The following is a 20677-nucleotide window of genomic DNA, read 5'->3' as shown; positions in this document are numbered from 1 at the left end:
GGGTGAGAAGGGAAAACTGGGTAAAAAGAGAGAAGAAAGTGTTTCTTTTTATGGAGATTGTTTGTATTAGACAAGCTTTCTTGATGTAACTCAAGTAACAAGAAAGAAAATAGAAAGCTCAAAAAGAAGTAAGAGAGAAGAGAGAAACTGGATAGAACTCTATCAATAAAAGATAGGTTACAAAGAAAAAACATAATTTGAGGACTCGCTCACCCAAGAGAGGATTCTCTCAACTCTCAAAAGAAAGTGTGTCTAATTTACAAGGAAGGACAACGAATCACTTCTCCTAGCTGATAGGTTAAAGCATTTTCCTTTGATGATATTTGGAGAAACAGGAAAGCAATGGCCAATAGCCATACAAGGAAGGACAAGGAATCTGCAGTGTGAAAGCCTCCGCCTGAAGGTTGGGCAAAGGTGAACTTTGATGGTAGTAGCCAAGGAAACCCAGGCCCATCAGGGATAGGAGGGGTGCTGAGAGATAAAGAGAGCAGCATTTTAGCATTGTTTTCAGGCCCTGTGGGAATAGGAGACTCTAATAGAGCTGAGATCTTAGCGGCTGTACAAGGTATTCAGATTGCAGAACAATTAGGAGTTCAACATTTGGTAGTTGAAGGAGACTCCATAATTGTTGTGGGATGGCTGACAGAGCCAGCTTCAGCTATGTGGCAATACAGATACTTATTGAGGAAAGTCAACTGGCTCACAAGAAATATGACAGTTACCCCTCTTTGGGTGGGAAGATCAGAAAATACTTTAGCGGATGGGCTAGCTAAGCAAGGGGCTTCAAGGGATCATTTATTTTGGGCTGCTATGTAATTTTATTTCTGTTTTTTTCCTGTTTTAATTTGATGTAATAATTTGTTAAAGAGGTAACAGCTCGTGCCTCTTCATGGGTTTCCTGTATTACCTTAATTTCTGGATTAATAAAGTATTTTCATTCATCAAAAAAAAAAATCCACTAACAATCTAGTTTTCAAAAGCCCTTAACAAACTAGCTGTTAGAAACTCACTAACCAAAAATAGTTGTTAAAAGCCCATTAGTGAGTTTAAATGTAAACCAACTTATTTTATCCTTTGAAAATGATCTGATGCACCTCAGAGCATGATATTAAACTGCATCACTTCTCCTACCTTCACACTTTTTCACACCAAAATAATGTGACCCCACTTTCCAAAATTGTGAACTGTAATCCTGGCAATTTCCTATAACACAAGAAGAGAACAAGAGTAAAAAATATTCCCTTTTGCCACTTCCCTTTCCCACAAACAGAACGCAGCCTAAATTCCTATTAATATGTTAACTTCTAATCCTATCTATTCTAGTTTTCCCACCCATCCATCTCCATTCATATTTCTGCTAAACTTATTTTTTGGACATTTTGTTTCTTGACTGCCCAAATCTATGCCCCATGTAGCATCTTTGTCCTTGTAACCATTTTATAGAATTTTCCTTCTTAGCCTAAGTGGTATCTTCTCCCACCAGATAAGATGACAAGACTGTGGACCCACTCCTCCATTTTGTCAATCCATCTCCAATTCTACATTTTTAGTAAATAGAAATAAATTTTATTAAAAATAAGAAAAGGTGCAATGTTAGAAAGGGTGATGAGCTAGCACCCCCAGTCCCCCACAACACAGCAACAACACAAATCAATAAGAACATCATTTGGCCATCAATACCTTCTGCTATTCCTGGTTTTCTTCAAACAGTCTTCTAATCCTCTCCTTCCATAAGCACCAACATATTGCAAAAGGGATCCAGCTCCCAAAAATTCTGGCCTTCTTATTTCCTTGAATGAGACTTAACACTAGGAGAAATATCCTGCTGAACCTCATCCTTGTTATGATTTATCAAATCAAGGTAAAGACAAAGGTTACCTTGAGATATCTCTCAATATCAATCTTAGTTGTAACCCAATTAGCAGTCCAATTATTTAACTTACATTGCATATATTTTTAGTCCTACTTATTTTAAAACCTCTTATTTCTACGTCATCTATCCATAAAATTAATTTTGAAGTTAATCCATCTCTAGTTTCATCAATTAATGCCATGCATTGACAAACAATATACACCATGGGACCTCCTAAATATGCTTACAATTCATCCAGAATTACTGCAGACAAAAAAGGGGCAAGCGTCAAGCCTTCATGAAATCTCACTATAACTACAAAATACAAATTCTAATGTCTCACCCACAACTGTTCTAACATTGATCCAGATGCCTATTTAGCATTCCTTTCATTTCCAAAACCCACCAATATTATCTCTCTAAAGACTCTATCATATGATTTCTTTAGACCAATGAAGTACAATATGAATATCTCTTTTCTTCTATCTGAACTTTCTTATCAATCCTCTCAATGAAAAGATGGTTTCCATCAGTTCCATGGTTGATCTCCCTAGCATAAAACCAAGTTGGTTTTCTAATTTACATGTTTCATGTCATAACCCCTGCTCAATATCTCCCTAAGTTTCATATTGTGACTCATGAGTTTAATCCCACAAAGGCACATTTGTTAAATGGGTGTGGGTAAATCCAATTCCTCCAAGGATTCAAGCATTTGCATGGTTATTATAGATGCATAGTATTCTAACACTAGAACATATACAATCAAGAGATCTTCAGCTACCACGCATTGTGTCTATTCTTTTCTTTTCTTTTCTTTTTTTCTTTTTTTTTATAGATAGCTACCAATAGGGATGCAAACAGATCAGATCAGATTCGAATCAGGGTATATCTGAATCCAATCCGATAGCACATATCCGAGATCCGATCCGATCGGATCTCACAAATGGTGATTCAAATCTGAATTCGTTAAGGATATCGGATATCCGAATCTGATCTAATCTGATTCAAATTCTGAAAATTTTAATAAATTATTAAAAGAAAAAAAAAACATAACAGTTTATATAAAGAAAAACAAAAATAGAAGTATTTTTTTCAACCATTTTCATCATATATATTAATTTATACATGTCTTTTTATAAAAAAAGCAATATAATCATTTATAAACAAATATGTTTATACATATATTAATATATACATGTATTTTTATAAGTAAATATGTTTTTTTATAATTTTTTATAAGTAAATATGTTTATAAATATATACATATATATATAGGTCGGATCGAATAGGGGTGATCCTAATTCAATACGATTTTCAATCAGATCCTATTATCCGATCCAAAAAACCGACAGAGGGTTATCTGAATACAAGAAAAAATAGGATTGGGTTCAGACCGGATCGGATCGGATCATGATCCAATCCATTTGCACCCCTAGCTACCAAGCATTTGTATGATACACAATGATCATAAAGAAGATGCAACACTGCAAAATTTGCCTGGTTGATCTTATCCTCATTGTTTGAGACTGCAAAACTGGTTTTATCTGAGATAAACGAGATATTCACTTTGTCGCCTAGGATTGTATGTGGTCAAAAAGAAAAAAAATTGGAGCATCATCCCCAAACTCTTGTGCTGCACTAAACACCTTTAAGTTACTCAGATAAATTAAATATTGTTTGCATGTAAACTGAATTCAGAATAATAACCTCCACGGTTAGTGATGCAGAGTGGCCATCTTTGGAAGATATTACAAGAAAATAGTTTAATATACTATAATTTGTGAACAGTGAAGAGCCAAAAAGCAGGTGGTCTAATCAGTAGTTTCTCTGAACAGAAAGCTTCTGGCAAAATTGACATAAATTGGTTTAACAAGGATAATAACAAGTCCTTCAATGAGTTAAATCACTAAAACTAGGTAACCACATGTATTTACATAAAAAAAGGCATGTTAATTTCTTGTCTATCAAGGCTCATAATGCTAGCATTACTATTGGACTAACTCCTCATCCATTGTAGGACATAGATTTATTGATAGTAAACACAGAATATCGCACCGGAACTCAAAATTCATGTTTTAGAAAATGGGTATCTCTCATTTGGTCATAGATTAGCTGATTTCATCATCTGATGGTACATGGCAACTGAAACACTTTGTAACCGAGCTAAATCCTTGGCAACAAAGCCTAAGAACGGGCTTCTCTTTGGCTAGGAAGGATGAAGATCAAGGTTGCCTCTCAGGCTGAGATTCGCTGGATGATTACATCATCTGATGGTCTATGGCAACTGAGACATTTCATAATCCATAACGACAAGAACAACAACAAAAACACTCATGTTCAAATGGACTGGAAGCCAGCTAATTACCATAGCTTACTCGAGGAGTAGGAAGAACGTCTATGTACATGGAGACATCCGTTCTGGGTTAGCAGTTTCTTTGTTTTGATCAGTACTGGGTTAGCGGTTGTTGGTCAGCTAAATCTTGTTTCCTAGTAAGGAAATGGTTTATATCCTTCTTCCTGCACTCGTTGTGCATTGATAGAACAAAAGTGACTGACGAAGTTATTGAATAAAATGGAACCAGAAACTGTCATCAGAATCCAAAATTAATACCTGGAACCCTTTCAAGGAGGAAATGAGACCGACGAAGGGCGCCTGCAATCTCTTTTGGATTACTTAGCCGAATCAGATCACTTAGATCATCATTTCCAAATACAGATGGAACACCAAATGATCCAATAAAAAGAAGCAACCCTCGGGCATCAATGCTGTTGGCATTCGCTACACCACCCTCATTGACGAGCCTCTTTCTCCAAGCAATTGCCGCTGTCTCGGCTTCATTCTTGACCGATTCCTCGATCTCGTTCTCTGAACATCCCGCAACGAGAAAGAACTCCAAGAGAAACACCGACGCCTGCCGCGCTGGAACCATAGGCGAATCTTTGGTGTAAGCTTTGCTTCCCTGGAGATAAAACCGTCCAATGCAGTCCAATACAAGTTTGGCCGGGTTCGCCGCACGCTTAAGCGCCGCAGGAGCTTCTTCACGGAGTTTGGCAATATCGGCTAGATGAGACGCAATATATTTGCGCAAACCCCGGTTTCCCGTGGAACAAAGGGACTCGAGCTCCGAGCCTGAGTTCTTCGACGTCCCGTCACTTGGCGAGGAATCTTGTGTCTTATCTCCCACCGGCGAGTTGGCAGAGTCGGGAGCCAGCGATTCAGAAGCACGAGCGTCTGTTGCAGGAGCAACGACTTGTTGCGGTTGTTGCTGATGAAGTTGGGGGGTGTTATCGATGCCGAGCTGTTTGAACCTGGCATCAATTGCCGTTTGGATGGAATCGAGATGTTTCTGCAAGTCATCCCAGCGGCGCTTGAAGGTGGTTAGAGTGGACGAGAGAACGCGGAGCTCATTTATCGACTCCAGAAAAGAAGGGTTTTCTTGTTTTTCATTATTGGTCGCTGCTGCGGCTGCTGGAGTTGGCATTCGTGTTGGTGCTGGTACTAGCGCTAATGGCCCTGCTTGTTGGGTCTCGAGCGGTGATGATGTTCCCATGGGCTCGTCTTCTTTTTCCTGCTTCAGGGATTGAATTTGTGTTGGGGCAGGATCTATTTCCTGCTTCACGACTGGAACGGAAGAGGGAGTGGAATTGTTCTTGGTCATGATAAGCCACGGACAGAAAACCCTAAACAGAGTCTAGGCTCCAGAGTTCAGTTCCAGTCTTCCAGATTGTCTTTCTCCTCTTCTCCTGAGTCTATGGGAAGCCCAGAGCATCGCCGCTCCGTTTCGATGGTTGACCTGTTTGCGGTTCAGTTTGGTTTAAGTTAAGACCAGTCGGGAGTCGAGACTCGTACAATGCACGGATTTATTAAAAAAAGGGTAAAAGTAAAATATAAAAGCCTCCAAATTTCAATTTAACAAAAAGGAACTCCCCTCACAAGGCTATGTTTGTAAAGCTCCCTATCTTTCCCTTCCTTTTCCTACATTTTCCTTCAAACTAAATATAGCCTAAGGTCTATTTAAGATGGAAGAGTAACAAACATACCAGACTAAATGAATCGAGCTGGAAGGACAAAGTGGTACATTGAGTACAATTTATAAGAAAAGCAAAATTAGAGGCCTTGAAGAGTTGTTGGAAGGGTTAGAAATTAGATTAAATATGGTCAAACTAAGTTTAATGGTTGGTCGAATATTTTAAAATTTTTCTAACTCCATTCGGGAGTCGATTTCTTGGTAATTTTGAAATCTGAAATTTCAAAATCGATCTTGCATTGAACTGAATCAGATTTAAAATCAAATTAAAAATTGATTATACGAAGCCCACAATATGAAAGTCCATGAGTGAGTTCGTGCCCAATATCAATCCCAAAATCAACTTCCAACTAAAGATAGCGTAGTGTGTACATGAAACCGATTCAGCAAAAACTAGTCTCCAATTTGCTTGAATTGAATTAGGTATGTGAACCTGATATCCTCTCATTTTTTTCTTACAAAAACACAATAGATGACTGATGGAAATCAGCCTCCATCACAGATGGGTCGAATTAGAGTTCCTAAGAGGCAAAGGGAGAAGAGGAGATAACAATATAATGAATAGAATTGGTGAATTCATCCCTCCCTTAGGAGTTGATTCAAATTAAATTTTAATTAGGGCATTACCATTAATTGATAAGAACTCTCTTGTTAAGAGAATATGTGCTTCATGCCCAAATCCATGCTCATTTTCAACCAAAATAAGTTGTCATGTGATAACTTAATTAATCATATTAATAATGGGTCATATGCCCATTTTCTCTAATGGTTCACGCCCTAAAGTGTTGCATAACCACTTTAAGCATGAATATTCTATGGTATGGGACCCATAAAGGTTTCACATTAATCTATGAGGATTCGGCCCTACCTCTGGTATAGGTTATGTTGAATTCACTGCTTAAGGGTAGTAAGCCCCTAAACCTAATCAACTTGGGCTTAGTTTGTGCCCAACATTTATACATAAATGATCATTTGATTCAGCCATCATATAAAAACCTAATGATAATAGACTTATGTAAAATAAATCCAATTAGGTAATCAGCTCTGTAATGATCTCTTGCACCTAACCTTTCGGCCCATAATCATCAAAACACTACCTATAGGGAAGGATATCTTCCCTAACTACGAAATGCAATGCCACACTCTTTGTTATAATGGATCCTAAGATTAAAATCTTTTTCAAACATTTTTTCATAAAATAATAATATAACATATAAATATATTTTGCAAATTAGATTTTAAATACAATTGAAATCCACAGTCAGTAGTTTAGGTTCCTATCAAAGATGGTGTAAACCAAAATATTTACTTTGTCTAACAAAGGAGTCGATTCTATCACTATAATCACCCACTCAGGTAATTTCCCAAACTGCCCCAACATGCCTAGGTATTTGACCCTTAATGGTCTCACTAGTTGAAATATCAAAAATAGTCTAATCCACAACCTATTGTAGTATCATAGTTAAGTATGGAGTTAAGTGCAAGTTTCCAATTTTTGCCCATCTATTTCCAAGGTATATGACAGTAATTGGAAATTGGTCAAGGTTCAGTGTTTTTCCTAAATACCCATTGGCTGTGCTTGAAGTCTAACATTAGCAATTGAGACAATTTGCTCTATCAATTCGGTAAAACACTAATGTCAGCCTTGTCAAGATAAATTTTCCAAGTCTATCCAACAGCTGAGAATATTATAAAATAACACAAGTATCGGAAGTGTTTAGTTTAAAGAATAATTCACAAAAGCACACCAATAAGAACATGAAACAATAATATACTTTATTCATTTACTGATAGATGTTTATGTACATCAATCTGATTGGAGCTAAGGGCATACATTGCCTAACAAGTTTCTCATGGAAAAACATTCCAATGCTCTAAGTCAGTAGAGGATGAGAAGGTTGGCTAGGCCAAGCTATTGAGGGTGAATTGGTCTGAGCCGAAAATGGATGAAGAGCAAGATAGCAAGGGCGTAAGGGCTAGAATATTGAGAGTGAAAGAAAGTCTTTGAGCAGCTCTGCATTCCTCATATGGTTATCAGTAGTGTGCGAGCTGCCACGTGCCTTGTCTCCATCCGGGTTTCTTGCTAGATGGCATGACCATTGACTTCGACGTGTAGCACTTTGCATTGCTCATGTGTCCAAGGACATCAAACTACCTCAAGCCACGTTAGCATCCATGTGGTGAGCAAAGAAAGTCGGGGTACAACACTAACACTTTTCATATTTATTCCAATAATGGAGACTTAAACTTTATGAAATTGTCCCTTACAACTTATTAATTAATCTTTCAATATAATTCAAAATTCCATATTTGTCCTTTTACACCATCAAACCTATCACTTTTTGTAGCAAAAATACTTTACTACTCTTTTAATAAAAGTTAAAAGTTATTATGAGGGTATTTTAGTAATTTTTCATCTGAATTGGTAGATATAAGGGTAAAATGGGTAGTTATGAAAAACTAATTCATTAGGCCATCGTTTTATGTCTAGGATAATAATAAAAGGGAGTTAAATGCAGGGTTTTTACAAAATTATATAGGAATTTTTTTTAAGTAAAATATTAGGGCAAGTTTTTATGATTATTAGAAAACTTAATGCAAGGGAGTTTTAATTTTTATATTTTACCATAGCAAAAACCTCCCACATAGTTTTTTTTTTTTTGGTAGAAACCTTGGTGTGCTACACAAGCCGAGGGGTAGCACTTCCCCTTTAGTCTTGTAAACAAATGCAAACTAAATCATGAGGAGCATGGTCTAGACCAAAATCAACCTATCCATTATTTGATGAGAGTGCATGTTTTCTAACCAATCAGTAGCATGATTTGCCTCCCTATATACATGCTTGTAGTGAATATCCTCATTTAACCGCTTCTTTAGCTCTAAGCACTCTTGGATGATGTTCCTCAAATGCCACGGGGGATTGGAGAGAAGCTTGAGACACGAGATTGAAAAGAATGGTAGGATCCACCGTATGGATGCCAAAACTGTTGCGGAATGGGTGGGCGAATTTCAAAAGTTTCCTACCTTCCTTCCAATTGGGAATCGCATTCCCTAATTTTAGAATCAAAATTCAAAGATCCTACTTGAACCAAATCAGACCAGATTTGAACCAGAAGAGAAGGGAGTGATTATACCTGATCCAGAGAAGTAGTATCCCCAACGTTGGTGTTCACGCCCAAAGAAGATCCCAAGATCATCTCCCACTAAAGATGACACATTGATGATGGAGCCGAACCAGCAGTGTTCGTCCCACAAACTAGGTTCTTCTGAAGAACTCGATGGAGGACTGTGAGCACCACACGAACAATCAAGAACCTTTATTGATTCTCTCTAACTGAGAACTCGAACTGGCAGAAAGGGTGGCGGCGGCGGCTGCTGGAGGAGAATGGTAGAGAAGAAGGTGGTGAATTGCTATTTTCTTCTCTAGGGTTATCTGAGATCCTATCTCAAGAATGCAGGTGGTCTGCTGAAAACACCTAGGGTTCGAATTCAAGTAATTCAAAATTAGGGTTTTTCTCCTCTTTCTTAGTGATTAAGAAAACCTCCTAATCATATTAGGAGTTGCCCTTATCCAAATCAGTATTTGGGTTATGACTCCTCTTAATGTTATATGCAGATTAGATCAGCTTTTGGGCTTAACCTAATCTCAGATCTGCCCCCTTAAGTGACTGATCAAATCAGCCCAAATCGAAATGGACTTTAGGCCCAATATGTATTAAGTGCTCAAAACTCTTCTAAACTGCTGCACAATTGGGCTTCTTTGTGTGGCGTGGGACCCAAGCATTGATCTACACATCAATCACATGGGTTCGGCCCAGCCTTTGTTACAAGGCCTATTCAAATTCACTGGAAAACCCAGTGAACCCCCTAAGCCCATCACATGGACCCCACGGGCCCAACACTTACACTAAATGGTCCCTGGGCCAAGCCATCTTATAAAACCAGGGATTGTGAGCAGTTGCAAGATTAGCCCACCAGGTATTATCCTTAATGGCCTTACACTTAACCTCTCAGCCCATAATGATCAAGCACTGCCCAACAAGAGAGGACCTCTCCCTCGGTTGCAAGGAACAGTGCTGCACTCTCTACTTACATGGATCATGGGAATTAAAACCATTTCTAAACATTTTGAAACCATATGTAAGTATATATCATATATATATAAATTTTGCAAAACAAAATTCCAACGATTGAAATCAATTGTCGGCAGTTTGGTTTCCATCAAAGAGAGTGCATCCCCGATCATTACCTTTGTCTGACAAAGGGGTTGATCCCGTCACTATGATCACCCACTCAGATGAATTCTCAGACTGTCCCAACATACCCAGGTTTTGACCCCCGCTAAGGATCTCACTGATTGGCATATCAAAGACAGCCCATTCCGACACCTAGTGCAGTACCATAATCGGGTCTAGGGGTCAGGTGTAACTTTCCAGTTTTGCCCATCAATCTCCAAGGTTCAGGACAATACTAGAAATCTGGTCCGGTTCAAGGGTTCAAGTAATCCTACACTGCGTGTGCCTTGGGTCTCACCCTGGCGACTGAGACAAGCCACCCCAACAGTTGGCAGCACACCAGTGCCAGCCTTGGCAGGATAAATCTCCCCAGACTTATTCAACGGCTGTGAACATTTAAAACTAACACAAGTCTCATTAAGTGTCCAGTTTTAGGGTATTACACAAAAGCATGTCACACAACATGAATCAAACATGTACTTTATTTATTTACATTAAATATCAAAAGTACATCAAAAACTGATTGAAGCTAAGGGCATACAAAACTGTCTAACAGAGATAACAAGCTTGGAGTCACCCTCGATGATGATGGGGTTGTTGATGAAGTTCGCCGCCAAGTTACGAGCCTTCCACGCCGCCCAAGCCTCTGCCAAATTGATGGTAGTAGTCCCTAAACTGTATGCTTTGAAATCCATAATCTTACCATAGTGATTCCTTGCAATTGCTGCAATGGAACATCTCCAATTACTAGATAGAGAGGCGTTAAAATTTATCTTAATAGTGTTAGGTTTTGGAGCTTTCCAAGCAATAAGTTTCCATGCTTTCTATTAACAGGATAGTTTTCCTTTCGTGCATTTTCATATTCCTTATGAGCATTTTAGGTTTTCTCCATAATCACATGAGGAAGACTACTAACATTATTAAAGATTTTTTTTATTCTTCGAAATATTCCTTAATATAAACACACACTTCTCTTTGCAAATTGAATTCCCATTTAAATCATTAGCCCTCACTTTATCCCACCATTCAAACAAGGAAGAATCAACATTGTTAGGATTAACAAAAGAGGATGGCAACATTCTCAAAATTTGACTAGCAATTTCACAATTTTTAAAAATATGATCCAGGTTTTTATCTTCACCACAAAAGTTGCATGTTGCATCTACATTAAATCCCTTATTCCTAAGGAAAAAATTTTAGGGGAGATTCCCTTTGAGGATAAGGTACATGAAGGTTTTCAATTTCGGGGGACACCTTAGATTCCAAATTATTGAATTCCAATGCAGGTTACTACTATCATTATTGATTGATGAACATTTTATTCTATAGGCTGAGCTTATAGAGAATTCACCATCTGTATTTAATCTCCATATTAGATTGCCATCCTTTGAGCCCAAGAGAATAAAAAATGACTTTATTTCTCCCATGTATTAATGGGAACCAAGCTCCCGATTTCTCTCCATCCAAATGTTTCTCTCTTTGTCTGTAACCTCACTCACTAATAAATCCTTATTATTAATCACTTATTGAGGAATAGTCTCCACAAGCACCACATCCTCAACCCATCTATCTTTCCAAAATCTTATCAATCTTCCATTTCCCAGCTCCCATCCTATTTTTTTACTAAGGAGCTCTCTAGATTTAAGGATTCCTCTTCACGTCCATGAAATGTTCTTTCTTTCTTTTACATCCCAAAAATTATCCTTTTGGAGGTATTTTCCTTTTACAACTCTAACACAGAGATATTCTTCCTGTTGGAGAATTTTCCCTCCAACTTTGCTAAGTTGGCTTCTTTAACTCAATGGAGATTTTTTATACCCAACCCTCCCCAACATTTAGGAGTGCAAACTTTCTTCCAATCAACTAGGTGGAGGGATCTTTTATCATTTGACTTCAACCCTAAAAAAATTCTTTGGGTGTTTATCTATTTTCCTTAGTAATATTTTGAGGCAATTTAAAGGATCTCATGAGAAATTGCGGCACCATATTAGTAGTGGCATTGGGCAGAGGTACATTGCCAACCAAAGAAAGGGTATTCCTTTTCCACTATACCGGCTTGCAACAAACTTTTTCCTTTAGGCTCATAAATGTTTTCTTCGTAACTCTACCATTAATAACTAGAGAACCCAAGTAAGGGTCAGAGTTCATTTGAATTGGGATTTTTAAGATTCTAGCCAAGATTTTTTTGGAATCTATTTGGAGTATTCTTTGAGAATTGAATTGTTGATTTTGAGAAATTTAGAGATTGTTCAGAGGCTAGAGCATAATTTGACAAAATTTCCTAAATTTTCAGGCAAGTTGAGATAGTTGCTTCAACAAAAATAAGACAGTCATCAGCAAATTGGAGGATTAGAATTTTAGAGCTTCCTTTAGCTGATTTAAATAAGACATGTACCCCCCTTCCTTTAGCTGAATTTTAGAGCTCCACAACTCCTTCCGTTCCCTTTGATTGGGATCTTTGGTAAAATTTTTCTCTAAAAAAGGCCGAGATATCCTCGATCTTATTTCCCTAGTCATCCTTAACTGAGACAATTCAATTTCTTGCATTCCTTGTAGTGGCCATAGTGTGGAAGAAACTATTGTTTCTATCACCTAAGTTGATTCAACGAATTTGAGCTTTCTATGCCCAATAAGCTTCTTCCCTCTCCAAAATTTTGTTAAGCTAATTTTTGTAAGCCCTCTAATGATTAAGGAAGGTTCTATTACTATTGTCCTGAATTAACCTCCTCTAAACATCCTTAAGGAATTTGAGAATATCATGTTTTTTATTAAAAATATTGCCAACATGTTTTTTGTTCCAATTCCTTAATTTTTTTTTGGTAAATAAGAGATAAGCATATTTTCATTAAAATCAATTAGGAGGGTACATGTCTTCATAAAAGATCAACCAAAACAGTCCAAACCAATGGGAGAAATGCAACGACTCCATGCCACTTCCTCCCAAAGTCCCCACAGCATTTGCAATGGCGTGTGTTAGAAAGTTTACCCGCGAGTTACAATGCTGGAAAGTTACACAAGAAAAACGCCGAGAAAGGCTACTAACGTCCGACCACTGAGCATGTAGGGGGGAGAAGCTGTGTTCTATTGGCACTGCTATAATCTTTATTGCTTGAAGAGAATTAGACACTAAAATGCACTTTCGAATACCTTGATCAAGTGGTTCAGCACATCTGAGTCTGATGACTCGTGCTTCTACATCCAGAATTGAAGTACACTAGACTCTTAAACCCTTTGCTCCGACGACCTCCCCATATGAATTCCTGATGATACAAGCTATGCCCGCCCATCCCGAAGATTTGTTAAAACTTGCATCACGATTAACCTTAAAGCTATGCCCGCCCACTGACTATCTCAGTGGGGGGTTTCTTGTTCTTCAAGCAGGAAAAGCTCCTACCATAGGTGTGTTGACTATTTTACTAATTCCCTACGGGTGATTTGTGAGCCTGAAAATAAACTCATTTCTAGCCAATCAGATTTTCTAGCAGATAATCCCAAAGAGTGCTGCCCATTTTGGTTTTTCCTCCCTTGGATAAATTTGATTGTTGCACCAGTTTATTACCCTAGCATCAATACTTGTGCATGAGATCTCATCTACCTTTAGATCTAGGGGGAAAGAAACCAAACTGCCCTTGCAAAGTCGAACCTGAGAATGAGATGAATAAAATCCTTTGTGTCGTGGTCGCAACACAAGCATGAAGTAGTTGTTTCAATGCCTCTCTTTCTTAGAAGATCATTTACCCCTATAACTTGGGAACATATTCGCCATAAAAAATTCTGTGTTTTCAATAGCATTTTTAATATCCAAATTATTTTCCATACCTGATGGTCAACTTGTCTATGGTGGGTGGATCTCTGGCAGCTACCACTTTCTTTGTTTATTTTCCACGCAACATGGTAGCCAGATTTTACATTGTATTCACCATTTTTGTTATAGAAGTAGAAGAGTTTGTCTTACTGGGGATCCATGCTTAGAGGAATGGTCACAATATCTTTGGCTTTTGTATCAGTGAAAGTCCTTTCTATCAATTGCAAGTTCCACCGATAGGGGTTCTCAAGTATTAGGTCCTTTACTTTCGAAATCTCACAGTTTGATGGGCGGGGGGATTGGATTTTGAAATCTATAGATGAGGGAAGCCATGGATCCTCCCATATGTTTTATCTAATTACCATCACCAATTCTCCAAACCAAGCCTTTCTTCAATAGTTCAAAACCATATTTAAAGCTCTGTTAGAGCCAAGAATCTGTGTTTCCTCTGCGATTCTTGGGGAAGGAGCTTCTTGGGAAATATATCATATTTAACATTTGCACTGATAGAGTGTTCTGATTTTGAATAAGTTGCCATGCTAGCTTCGCCAACAAAGCCCAATTGGTAACCACCCTATTCATTTTCTTAATGAATTGGATTGCTCTTGTCCCACCATCTTCAATATTCCAGGCTTGAGAGACAATGTTAGTTATCGTGGGATCAAAACACGATAACTAAATAGAGCAAGGGAATAGTCTTCTCCAATTCTCATTCACTAGAACCCAATCATGCCGTTCCAAGTAGTCCTATTTTTCCAAGTAAATTGGTTCCCTACCATTTCCATTTCCATTAGACTATAATCTGAAATAAGATTGTTAAAATCCCTAGTTTGACTTGGCATTACCACCCTACCTCCCATCTTGTTTTCACTAGATTTATACGAGTTGAAATCACCAATTAAACACCTCTCACATAGTTTTGAAAAAATATGGGGTAACCTTCCCTTCCTTTATTCTCAACAACTGAGACTTTGGAATTTATGAAATTGCCCTTACTACTCATTAGGGAATCTTTATACATAATTCATAATGTCAGGTTGCCCTTTAAAACAACCCCACAGGCTAATGGTAGGCATGCATTCGTTTACCAAACCTCTGTGAATCACTCAAAGATAATGATCTAAGATGGATGGATGACAAAGAAGAAAAAACTATGTTATGTGTGTTTTGCATCACTAGGTCGACCAAGACTCTAATTGTAAAGTACTTTTAGTCACCCAAACAGATACAAAGATGTCCGTTCACAAACAGAGATGTGTCTCTCTAGAACAAGTACTAGTTCAAAGAAACATAAAAAGAAGAGGAAGAAAAATGTTTTAAAAAATAAAATTTAATTTAAGTTCAAACCCAACACCAACACGATTCGGTGCATACGTGTGTAAAAAGCACCCCAACCCCCCCTCACATGCTGGTATATAGTTCTTTCCTCGTATGGGTAATTTGGTTAGGTTATGCACTTTTTTATTCAGGAATGAAGCATAATTTCATTTTTTTTTTCTCATAAGTATTTTTTGACCAACATAAAAGGATAACAGATACTCAGTTCTTCTAAAGGAGGTTAAAAGAAAATCATGTTCATCAGATGAAAGCACATTAGCTGGGACAGATGCTACACAACTATTATGTACTCACTCACTATGCTTACCTAGTGTGCCTACCAGATCCAGACCCCTTTGCAAGACATGTTCTTTGGAGTAGGTTGGGATCACCCCACATTCCACACTAACTCTGAAATGTTATTATTGGTTGCTGAACTACCTTTTCCATCAGTAAAGTATATTCATTTTCACTTTGTTGAGGAAGCCTTACTGGTCTTTATGAGACCTTATATTTCGAAGTAGTGGTTGAATCTGGATTTAAAAATAAAGGACCTTCCTGTGATTTTTGCGCTAGGAAAATGGGTTTTCCTAATATTTACAACGATTACATAATTCTATTTAATAGTTCGCATCTTTCCTCTTTCTTGTTTGTTGCAAACTTTGCAGCAATATTCGGGCTTGGGGAGGCCTCTTTTTGTTAAACAGATTTATCGTTCTCAAAATATGTGTTTGCTCTGATTGGAGAAAACAGAAAACAGAAAGTTGAGGGGAAAAGCCCACAGCTTAGGAGTTTATATATGCTTCAACTTAGTCACTTGCTCTGCAACCACAACGCAGATTCACTTCATATTGTGGTAAAATACATTTTTATTAACAAATAATTCATTTTTATTCTCCATTCAATGTTTAATATTCATATTTTTCATTATTAGGCCAATATAGAATTTTGTAATTGATTTGTATATCAGAATGTACAGGAATTAATCCCAACCGCTCGATGTAAACATTCCCTCCATTCATGAACAATTGTGTTGTAGTAGATTCGTAGTTGCTCTCACAACGTTTTGCCTGAAACAGACCATACCAAACAAGATATGATGGATATGTTTTGGCTAGCTAGCAAAAATCCAAAAATAAAAAAAAAGAAACCAAATAGACAATCATACAAGTGTTAAAACTGATAAATTATTAATTAGAAAGCACTCTAATTAGATTAGAACATTGATTAGTTTGACTAGTAAAATCTTTGTGGGAATTAGAAACTAACCCTATCCTAATCTGATTAGGGATTTAGAGGTCTAATGGGGAATCCCCTCCACATAATGGTTCTCAGTTCTCACACCCACCTCACACCACTTGCAGCCATGCATTTGTTCCCCATGAATGAAATTATGAAAGCATCCCAAGTATCGGTGATGTTCTCAATATACAGCTGCAAGTGCTTGTGAGGACCAATTCTATGAAGACGAAGTCTGGACACTCTAAATGGGCCGCTAAAATATGACTCTCTAGGGCTTTAAAACCCTGGGGTTATCCAGCGTAAACACACTAATGCTTTGGATTGAGACATCCTAATTAACCAACCAAAGAGACATCTAATACTTATGCCCCATTCGTTTCCCATATTCTCTAGGGGGAAAAGTCAATATTGTAGTTCTCATTAACCGATTTTTCCATGTTCATTTAACAAATTCATGGGAGACCCATGAAAATATCACTTTCCTGAAATATTACTTTCCCGGGTAAGTGATACCCATCTCTTTACCCACCTGGAGGGAATGTTGCCAACACTTGATGAGACAATATTATCCCTTTTAACTCTCTCTTTTTTAGGGCAAAATAGTCATTGTCTCACTTGATGGGACAATAAAAACACAGGAAAATTTACTTACCTGGGTAAGTTCTTGTTGGAAAATACTTGCCCAGGTAAATAGCCAAAGAGAAAACGAGGCCTTCAATATAAGGGTTTGTGCTTCACTATTGAGACTAGACAAAAGCCATTATTTTGTTGCTTAATTGATGATTGAATAACATTATGGAGTTGCAAAGTTGAGTAATTGTTGCTATAATAAAAAGGAGTTCGGCTTCCATTCAAGCAGCCTTTACTGCCTTGCATTGAGAATATCTCCCTACTTGTTTGCTTTATTTCATGGGAAGATATTCTCAATGCAAGGTTTCAAAAGGCTGTTAGAATGGTGTGGGCATACTGGCATAGATTTGCCCTGATAAAGCAGATCTCATAAAAAAGGGGAATACACTAGAACGATTGGAGATTGCACCATCTACAATCCTAGAGCGTTTTTGTGGGAAACCATTTCACTGTCCTTTGGAGAGCATTACATCAGAAATGATCCTATGGAGAGCTTGTTTCTCCTAGGCGAAAATTCCAGCATTATTTTGTTTTGCATGTCAAATTTTTGAAACTTGATCGGAACTTGGGGCTGCAATTTTGCCCCACCATGTGAAGACGCATTTTTTAAAATTAAGGTACATGCTATTGGAAAAAAGAAACCAAGTAGTGAGAAATTCAAAACATGGGAATGGTGTTCAGTCAGGTTTTTGGATGCATAAACATGTTTTTAAGAAAGAACAAAAGAAAAGTAGGGTGTCTTGCGAGATCTCTATCCATTATCCAATAAGCGCTAAACCAGATGATTTCTCACCACACCATTTAAAATACATGCCCTCAAGGAAAGTGTCTCCCACAATGCACAACCCCATCCCTTTATTATCTATGTTTTCAACATAGATCTCCAGTGATGGGTCATAATCTTCTTTACGGTGTAATTGAGAGATAAGCATCAAGAATTTTGTACCATCTACTTCTAATTTTAATTTAACAATAAGAGGCTTCAAAAAAAATTAATTTAACAATAAGGTACTAATCTTGGATCATTATACCATCACCAAAGGGAAATGGGCCAAATGGCTGACCGCTGACCAATGGAACAAAAACTATTAAGGGGCGTTGGCTAATGTCATAAGACTCGTAGCATTATTAGTTGGTATTTCCTGGAGCAAACGGTAGCTGTTTGTTTGTTTTGAGTACCAGAAACGTGGCAACTTCTATGATACCAGAAAGATAACCGAATAACTCTAACCAATCACAAACCAACATGAATGAATACCCGGTTATCACTAGGATGCTACCAGCTTTTGTTTTGTTTTATTTTGGTAAAGAGATGCTACCAGTTGAATGGTTATCAGTTTTTAGGTAAGATACCATTTCGGTAACATAGTTGGATCACCAGAAGCATTCCAGAAAAATGTTACCAGACGTCCGTTATGTCATTTTTCTTTTTTCCTTCACCACCGAAATGTGCAGATGCCAAATAGTTCTGATGATTTAAGACAACAGTACCTTTCTTGGCTCAGCCTTAAGGAGCTCCTGGCACCAAGACATGAGGTAACATATGGTGATATAAGCATTATGCAATCCACATCCCAGATACTTCGTGTGTCCAAAGTAGATAGATGGAGCTTGCCTTCATGTCATGTAGAAGATTGTGCCTGCCATAACTTTCCATTAGGAGTGCCCTCTCGACGGGCCTAATGTATAACAGTCAAGCACTGTAAGTACCTTTTCTAGCTTTCTAAGGAAAATCCACTCCACTTCTTTACGGAGGCTCTCCAGGTCCCTTGCATAATCTGTCTGGTCTTCCCCTACCATTAACTGCTCTAGCTGCTTCCTCATTCTCTCCAATGCTTCATCCAGACCACAGATATCCTTGAAGACCAGAGCTTCAGGTGTCTGTAGTTGTAGGAGATTTTTAATTGCCATTAAGGCCTGCAAAACATAGTGTATTATATATAAAAGAGCATAAGTTGAAGAATAGACAAAGCTCAACTACCACAAATGAAGCTAGAGCTACATTATCATAATTGTGTGTGTGCATGTGGATAAGAGGGCTCATGCTGAATAAACTACATGTCAGCCCCAGTGTGTCGATCACTGATAAGCTCCATAATTTTAAAAATAACAAAATCTTTAGTGTCTCATTTACAGGAAGACCTCCTCTAGATAATCAGTTAATCTCCCATACAAAAGGCAAAAGCAGTATTATAGGAAGACCTTCTCCTGTAGATCAAGATCAGTTGAAGCAGTTAAATCAACCACAGATTTCAGGAAGAAATGATTGCTGAAGAAAGGATGCTCTGCTTTGTTTGTAATTTCTAATTGGTACCCTGCCAAATCAGCTACAAGAGAAGCAGATTTCCTACGAAGTCTAACATCAATGCTTGGGTTGCTCATTATGTCCTACAAAATAGAAAACCATTAGTAGCAAACTAGCAATGCCATATCCCCAAATATGTAAATTGAAGAACTCCCTCATTCTTCACCTGTTTACCTGTAGCATCAAACTTCCAGTTTCTGCATAGAACAATTCTTGCCCACCTGTGTTACTCCTGATCAAGGCTGAAACAGCATATAAAGCTTTTGTTGCCTCTTCCAGAGAACTGGACCTTACCATCTTTACTAGCTTTGCCAATGTACCAAGTCCTAGAATCTAAAATATTCAGCTACTCCGTATAAGAAACTGAGAATATACCACATGAAGATAAACACACCAAAATTCAAACTAAAAAAGGGCCACCATCCAATGATGGCTATCTGGGGTAGCAGCTTGGGCAATCCAGGGCCCTCTGGAATGGAGGGGGGGGGGGGGGGGGGGGGGGGGGGGAGGTCTGAGGAACAGGCTTGGAGAGGTTGTTCTGTTGTAGTTGGGTCCTTTGGGACTTGGTGACCCTGTTAGGGCAGAAATGCTAGCTGCAGTACAAGGGGTGCAGTTTGCAAACCAAATGGGGCTACAACAACTAATTATTGAGGGGGACTCAAAGGTGGTGGTGGGCTGGTCAAGGAAACCTGATGAAACTATTTGGTGCTATAAGAACGACGTTAAGAAGATTAAATGGCTAACAAGGAACATGTCAGTCTCTATTCAGTGGGTGGGGAGATCAGCAAACACTTTGGCTGATGTGTTAGACAAGCAAGGGGCAAATAGGGAAGAATTGTTTTGGGTTCAGTTGTGATTCCAGTAATCATTTCCTAACTTCTTTGTATTATGTCAAGAGAGGCTGCAGCTCGCGCCTCTCTAAGGGATCTTGCATGAGATTGTAATCCTGAATCAGTTTCTGTTTTAATAAAATTGCATTATTATTCGTCAAAAAATCATGGCTCTGGGGTCTTGGGAGGAGTGGGCTAGATACAGACTTAATATCCCATCACTTCTTGCACAAAGTGGCTGCTCTCAGACTTTCACTCTCACTTTCAGCCCAAGAGTATATCACCTACAGAGCAATAGCCTTTAATAAAATTCAAACAAAAAAGCCAAAATTTATTAAATGGCACCAACCATACCAACACAAGAAAAACCTCTAAACCATGCAGAAATACAGATGCTTTGAAGGCACTTCAAAGTTCAAACCTCGGGCTTTCC

At 38.1% G+C, this 20677-nt stretch overlaps 2 protein-coding genes across 2 annotated transcripts in view; both read right to left on the bottom strand.

The window, feature by feature from the left end:
- Positions 1 to 5686, bottom strand: part of FRI (FRIGIDA-like protein) — a 36896-nt gene extending 31210 nt beyond the window's left edge. The window contains exon 1 of the mRNA XM_010252103.3: positions 4464 to 5686. Within this exon, the coding sequence (XP_010250405.1) occupies positions 4464 to 5511 (1048 nt within the window). The 5' untranslated portion in view covers positions 5512 to 5686. The remainder of the gene's footprint in view (positions 1 to 4463) is intronic.
- A 12626-nt stretch (positions 5687 to 18312) lies between these two features.
- The window catches only part of LOC104592665 (ARM repeat superfamily protein), a 33639-nt gene continuing 31274 nt past the window's right edge, over positions 18313 to 20677 (bottom strand). Inside the window, exons 5-8 of the mRNA XM_010252102.3 lie at positions 19589 to 19747; positions 19312 to 19497; positions 18820 to 19026; positions 18313 to 18749 (exon numbers count right to left, since the gene is read on the bottom strand). Coding sequence (XP_010250404.1) covers positions 18732 to 18749; positions 18820 to 19026; positions 19312 to 19497; positions 19589 to 19747 — 570 coding nt within the window. The 3' untranslated portion in view covers positions 18313 to 18731. The remainder of the gene's footprint in view (positions 18750 to 18819; positions 19027 to 19311; positions 19498 to 19588; positions 19748 to 20677) is intronic.

Source organism: Nelumbo nucifera, chromosome 3, assembly GCF_055504915.1.
Source record: "Nelumbo nucifera cultivar China Antique chromosome 3, China Antique-T2T, whole genome shotgun sequence".
NCBI classification, from domain to species: Eukaryota; Viridiplantae; Streptophyta; class Magnoliopsida; order Proteales; family Nelumbonaceae; genus Nelumbo; species Nelumbo nucifera.
Note: the sequence above shows the minus strand (reverse complement) of the source record. Positions and strands in the feature narration are given on the sequence as shown.